Source organism: Palaemon carinicauda, chromosome 14 (assembly GCF_036898095.1).
Source record: "Palaemon carinicauda isolate YSFRI2023 chromosome 14, ASM3689809v2, whole genome shotgun sequence".
NCBI classification, from domain to species: domain Eukaryota; kingdom Metazoa; phylum Arthropoda; class Malacostraca; order Decapoda; family Palaemonidae; genus Palaemon; species Palaemon carinicauda.
In genome coordinates, this window is record NC_090738.1 from 45486306 (window position 1) to 45493805 (window position 7500).

Below are 7500 nucleotides of genomic sequence, written 5' to 3' on the forward strand. Positions count from 1 at the left end.
GTGAATGAAGGATGCAAAGTGTTGGGGGCAGTGAAGGGAGTGTTAAAGAATAGAGGGTTGGGCATGAAGGTAAAGTGAGTTTCTCTCACTTTCACTCTGTCATATGCCATTTTCAACCTTTCTTGATATTCACTTTTTACCTCAGGTTTTATTAACTCTTCAACCCTCACTAGCTCCCTTTTACATCCCCCACTCTTTTGCTGCAACTAGTTTTCCTCCCACCAAAATTGATCAGACATACCGTTAGCCATACCCCTAAACACGTGCATGTCTTTCCATCTTCCAAACATTCTTCTAGTTATCAATGCATAATCCATTAAAGCCCTTTCTACCACTTCCATTTGCCCCTCTTACCCATGAATACTTGCTTTTATCTTTCTTTTTGAAAAAGCTAGAACTTATCACCATATCTTGCTCAACACAAAATATCTACCAGTCTCTCACTACTATCATTTCCCCCTGGTACGCCATACTTCCCAATGACACCTACCTCTCCACTAGCCACTCTAGCATTCAAAGTTACCCATGACAACTACATAATTCCTTCTACACACCCAATTAATTCATTCCACTCTTCTCCACTTTTCTCACAACCTGGCCCATATGCACTAAAAAAAACCCATCATTCCCTAACCAACCTAACCCTTACCCACATTAACCTACATGATATCTCCTTCCATTCCACTACTTTACCTGCCATCCATTCACTCAGCAATAAAGCCACACCCTCTCTTGCTCTTCCCCTTTCAATCCCAGACACTCGACCGGTCACTTCACCCTTCTCTTCTATGGTGGAAAAACCCAAATCTGAATTGTTGCTAATATCATTCCAAAATACAGAATCTACAAAGTTGGAACCAAACGAGACTTCTTCAAATTGACCAGGATCCCCAACAGTTCAAATAACATGAGCAACCATACTTGCTGAACCTGAATCCTTTCTAACAAATTACACAAAGATACCCAATAGTTTTTTAAACCATTTTGAAATGAGGGTAACCCTCCTGGTTAACACATGAGGGGCCCATCCTGAGACCAAGACATAGGCATATGAATTGGTAAAATTTTGACCTGTTGATGAAATGAAGGTATTTCCTTGAATTTAAATGAATCAGAATGTGAAAATATACATCTGTGAAGTCTATTGAAAACATTCAATCTTTTTTCTTTATCACCCCCAGGACTGTCAAAGATGTTTCCTACGCCTATTGAAACGCAAAGGGTATTGGTTAGATTTTGTCAGTCGTCATTCATCATCTCCTACTTCACGATTCTACTTTGTCTTTATTTAGAGGTAAATTATTTTTTAAAAAATGGTTGTAAGCATTTCATCTGTAAATTGTTGCCTTTCCCCAGTAAGACAATCAGCATATTTTGAAGAATCTGTGGACATTACAGGTAGTGTCCCTAATTTACTATGTGGGATCTGAATTTCATTTCATCCTCTGTCCAAAAATGTAGCGTTACTTCTAGTTAAAGGGTTGGGCACCAAAGCTCCCCAAGAATTGGATCCAAATTTTATAAAAGCCTATAAGGTTAAGGTTCTAGATATTTGGAGTAAAATTACATCTCCTAATTTTTGCAAAAATGTTTCTTTGGGAGGAATTTTAACGCTAATTCAATATCATACCAGCTTGGTGTTCGGTAGACATTATCTTGAAGAATCTTGGATTTAATATTAAGATTATTGGGCTCTAAATCCTACAGTTGCTGCTGGTATTGTGTGTTTTTATTTTTTTATTCAATAAAGTACAGTATGGTTTTTCTTTTACGATATTTGAAAATTTGTTAGAAAAACAATCTGGAGTTTAATATTTCCAAATGTATTTTGAGATCGCAGCCTTTAAAACTAGACCAATTCAGTAGAATTTTCATTAATATATGCAAATCAATTTTCTCATTACTCTATTTCTTTCCTTCACTGGCATCCCACCTACTTTAGAGTGTAGGAGTCAGCAATATAAACATCAGGGGAGGTTCATATAAATAAATGGAATTTTGATCATTTTTTTCTTATTTCTATACTCACCCGATGTTCATATACTGTACATGCACAATTGCCTCCCCACTAACACTTGATGTCAAGGAATAGGGAATACTTTAGGCTTCAAAACTAAAGATGCTATCAATGGTGCTACTTACCATTATCCGCTATATGTGTTCATTACTTTGCTAGGGGCATGAATCTTTTGAAAGGAAAAAAACAGGAGAATCTCAAATAAATTTTGTGGTCCCATTGTGCTTATGGAAAAGCAGTAATATGAACATCAGGTCCGTATAGAAATAAAAAATTATTCAAATTCCCATCTTGACAAGTATTCCTTTTTGTTAAACTACTATATAGAAAACCAGTTAATATATGGACAAATTTCCAATTATCATTCACAATTCACTATAATTTCTAAAATTTTTAATAAACTGTAATATAATGTAATTAACTTTAAACTAATGTTTATGATTTTGTAAATAAATGTACTGTACACAGACCACTTCTACAAAAATACCACCATGTTGGAGAAGCACAGTAATAACAAACTGAGTGAACTAAAGAGAGACATGTGTTATCAGGATGGTAAAACTTTAAGAATCTAGTTTCTGGTGAAGATCATAGTTTTCCTGGTTTTCAGTAATGATTATCTTAAAAGTATTCATATTATACTGTGTTATATGTAATTTGAGAATTGAATAAGTAGTTGATTAAAGGAACAGCAATACCAGACAAGTAATCACCACCCAATCAGTCAACAAACCAATTTTCAAAAGAACTGAGCCCTGAACTAGTTGTCCAAAAATATATGAAAAATAGTCTTACATTGTTTCCTATTGTAACATGGGATTTTTCTTCTTGAAGCGTAGTTTGTTAGAACGCCAAGATCTCGATGATCATACGTAATATGCAATGACCTAAATTCACTCTTCATGTTCACCCGGTCACCTACAAACTGGAAAGATAAATTTTTTTTTTTCTTAAAGTATAATAGGGCTACAGTTAATACCAACATTAGGTCCAAGAATTGCAAGTGACATGCTACAATGATGAAATTAATTTTTAGCCTACTTTTAAATAGATAAAATAGATGAAATGAAATACTTGAGGAAAAAATGAATTTAAAGTACATACAGTGAACCCTCGCTACTTCGCGGTTCGACCATCGCGGATTCACCACTTCGCGGATTTTTTCCATAACCCATATATATACAGTAATATATATATATATATGTATGCATGTATTTATGTATATATGTAGGTATGTATATGTGTATACATATAAATATATATATATATATACACACACACACACACACATATATATATATATATATATATATATATATATATATATATATATATATATATATATATATCTAAAGTAGGAAGATGTGATGTAGTTCTAAGGGAAAAGTATGGGAAATATGTCTGGGTAATAAGCAAAGCTCTACCTCCAGTTTGTTTCTACATTATGATCAGAGATAAATGTAAACAAAACATTGGTTGCCATTTTCTATCGTGCTTTTTAGCATGTTTAGGAAATGCATGATATAAAATCACCTTTAATATTTGTGCCTGTTTTAGTTTAGGGTACTGTAGTACATGCATTAAGTGTTCTGTACATTAAAGGGTAGTTTGTTAACAGTACTACGTACAAGGAAGGTTTTAAAAGTCTGAATATACATGTTGAATAAATAGGTAAATATGGTGTCACTACTTCGCGGATTTTCACCTATCGCGGCCGCGACTGGAACCTATCTACCGCGATAAACGAGGGTTCACTGTACTTGTATTTGTTTATGCAGGTCTGTTCTAACTTGTTCAGGTATGTTAACACATCACAGAGGCAAAAGTAGTGCGAAGATTACCTTATGAAACTTAGATATATCCTTTCCACTAGACCTACAACCAAAAAATAAATATAAATTACAAGGTAGCAATAGTGTTCCAAAATAAGAAAATAACTTACCTGAGACTGTAAATTGAATCGATCGAGAGAAACGGAAGAATCATATGTACATTGAAGTTTTATCATATCTATTTGTAGTTCTGTACTTAAATCTGGTAAAAGGGCAGGGAAGTTTTCTGAAAAATATACAAAATATAAAAAAGATTTTCCCATCTTAGTAAATATTTCTTTTAAAGTTTATTAATACAGTAGGTTCTCGGCTTACAAAGGAAATCCGTATCTATTCCATGGAGTAAGTAACATTTTGACCAAGTCAGTACACACCTAAACACAGTAACATATCTATGCACCAAAGTCACCCCTATTTGCTAATGCAGTACTATAGTCATAATTTGTGCAATAAAAACATTTTATGACAAGGATACATACCTAAGAATAAAAAATAACACAAGGGCCATAAATATACTGTAGAATGATATGAAACAAAAAATATAGCTCCATCCTTACACTCTAGTGGTTGGCTTACACACTGGAACAGGTGTGGAGACAAATTTAATAAGAGGAGGAAATTGGAAAAAAAAAAAAAAAAAAAAAAAAAAACAGAAAATCAGCAGAAGGTGCTGGAGATACTGGGAAGGTGAGTCAGAAATGACACCCCAGGGTGTTGACAAGCATCTGAGGTGGAGGGTATAAAATTTGTTATCTCTCTTTAGCTTTTTAAAGAGGCCTTCCAGTCTAGTCTACAAATTTACACTCATCTTCTCCATGATCTGCTTGCAACACACCACCAAATTCATGAATCCTCCACAGATTTCACTGTACCTCTCAGTCTTCTTCTTTCCCACTGTTATCTCAACATTAAGAGGTCGGTTGCCTGATGTACCCTCTCCAATGCCTTCGATCAAAGGCATCCTCTTCCACCAAACCTCTTCTCTCCATATCATCCTTCACCTTTATCTTGCCATCTAATTATCTGTCTCCCTTTTGATCTTCTTCCCCTACCAGATTCCTCCCAAGACCTTATCACTCCCTTCCCACCATCGATCCTCAACACGTGCCCACACTATCTCAGTCCTCACACTCTTATCATCTATGTAATATTTACTACGCCTATCATTCTTCTTATTTCATCATTTTTCCCGTTTTTAGGCAGTGATATTCCCATAATCCACCTAAACATTCTCATCTCTGTTCTTTCAAGTTTTGCTTCCTCTTTTCGTCTAAAGCCAAGTTTCCGATCCATACATTAACACTGGTCTTAATACTGTGCTATAGATCTTGATTTTATAGCTTGATTGGCATTTTCTCATCACATACTACTCCTGCTACCTCCCTCCACTTCTCGCAAGCTGCTTTTATCCTATTCATAACTTCAGCCTCACATCCTCCCTCCTGACTTCTGGTAGATCCCAAGTATCTAAATTGTTCTACCTGTTTTATAACTGAGCCTCTACTTTCATGTGTGGCTATCCAGTCTCTGTCTTCTTTACAGCTCACCATAGCTTCAGTCTTATCCACATTTACCCTCAAGCTACCCCTTTCCAAAGTCCTTGACACTCTACAACCCTTATCTGTAATTCTCCCTCATTTTCAGCATTAATCGCCAAATCACATGCATATAGCAACTCCCACAACTCTTCATTTCTTATCTCTTCTTTTAACAGATCCAAGACCAACACAAATAAAAAAGGGACTTAATGCTGACCCCTGGTGTAATCTAACACTAACTTCAAAGGTTTCTGTTTCTCCAACAGCTGTTATTACTTTTGTCCTTCTTCTTTTGTATATCATCTCTACCATTCTAACCAACTTCTACGGGACTTTCCTCTTCCTGAAGCACCAAAACATTACTTTTCTTGGTATTCTATCGCAAGCCTTCTTAAATCTACAAGAGCACAAAAGAGCTTTTGGGTTCCCTCTAGTCTCTTTCCCTTTAATTGCCTTACTATAAAGATGGCATCCACACTCCCTCTCCCCTCATGAATCCATATTACTGTTTCCGAATCTTTACAATCGCTCTCAATCCCTCATCTAGTACCCTCTCAAAAACTTTCAAATCATGGTCTGTTAGTTTAATTTCCCCTGAAGTTACCACATTCCATGATGTCACCTTTCTGCTTAAATACTGTACCTCTTAGTGCTGGGGTCCTAAACATTAAACTTTGCCTACTCTTAATACATCAGTACCAAGTTTTTTGCTATATTCTTGGTTGTAAATCTCTTGGGCTCTGGAGTAGGTATGACTTCCTACTCTTCAATTATCTGGTTCCCAATTTGAACAAGGTCCTAAGCAGATAATTACAATTCATGAAATGCCAGTAGCTCTGACACCATCAGCATTCCCTCCAAATCAAGTTGTTTATAAATTTCAACAATCTTCTCGGCAAGTCAATTGTCTCCTCAAAACCATGGAAATCTTTACAAACTGGGGCAAAGATTGAACACGCATCATTCAAGCTTGTCTGCTTCACTTCAGCCCAAACATTTGAAATATTCTTTACAGCTGAAAGAATGTTGTAGGATTTCCTAAAGTCCTTCAGAGACAATTCCTGATTGTTCAATGAAACTTCTAAGGCCATACTAAATATTCTTCAACCGTAGTAAGCCTTAAAAGAAGAAATGACACCTTTGTCAAAAAGCTGCAAAAGAGCAGTAATATTGGGTGGAAGTTAACCATCTTAATATCTACATTAAAGTCCTGGAAGTGGGCAGGGTACCAAGGCCATTCTCCAGCATTAACAACACTTTAAAGGGCAAAGCCTTGGAAGCACAGTATTGTTCCACTTCTGGCACAAAAAAGGGAATAAACTATTCCTAGAAGACATTGAGTGTCACACAAGCCTTCTTGTTGGTTCTCCAGATGATAGGTAGTTTGACTCTTCCAAATGGCCTTGAGTACCTTTGGATTTTAATCCTGATATACCAGTAAGGCCTCAGCTTGTAGTACCCAGCAGCATTATTTCTAAAAAGCTAAGTAAGAGTCTCATTGCCAGATTTAACAAATATAAACCTGCATTATCCACATTAAAAATCTGTTCAGTAAGTTGACCAACTTCATTAATTATTTCAGCCACCACAACAGGATACACACTTTCTGCTTTCTCATCACCACTAGCAGCTTTACCTTGAACTTTAATGCTAAGATAATTTGAAAACTCATTAAACTGCATTAACATACTTCTACTGGTCACTAACTCTTAACATTCACTCCCTTCCTCCTTTTCTTTATTTAATGTGTCAAATAATTTTTTTGCTTCTCTCTGAATTACCATAAGGCTCACTGGGATATGTCATTGACTCTGCTCTTCCATCCAAAGAACTAACAACTTCATCTCAATAATAACATAACTACATAAATTTGTAACCACTCAATTTCATAGGAGCAGATCCCTTCACAAGATCGAGAGTGCTATCTTTATCTTTGATAATCATTGTGACAGTCAAATGGCTTACTTTGTATAAGCGACCAATATTTCTCAGCATTTCTCCCTATTCAGCATATTTCACAATCTCTATGACAATAGCTTTCCTTTTCTCTGATTAAATGCTGTCATCGTCTGCTTTATGGTTGGGAGCCATGACGAAGAGCAAAAATATATGG

The 7500-nt window shown here is 35.8% G+C and overlaps 1 protein-coding gene across 1 annotated transcript in view; it reads right to left on the minus strand.

Annotated features, from left to right (window-relative positions):
• The window catches only part of LOC137652750 (protein hobbit-like), a 175095-nt gene that overhangs the window by 4442 nt on the left and 163153 nt on the right, over positions 1-7500 (minus strand). Inside the window, exons 9-11 of the mRNA XM_068386156.1 lie at positions 3960-4075; positions 2813-2942; positions 694-843 (exon numbers count right to left, since the gene is read on the minus strand). Coding sequence (XP_068242257.1) covers positions 694-843; positions 2813-2942; positions 3960-4075 — 396 coding nt within the window. The remainder of the gene's footprint in view (positions 1-693; positions 844-2812; positions 2943-3959; positions 4076-7500) is intronic.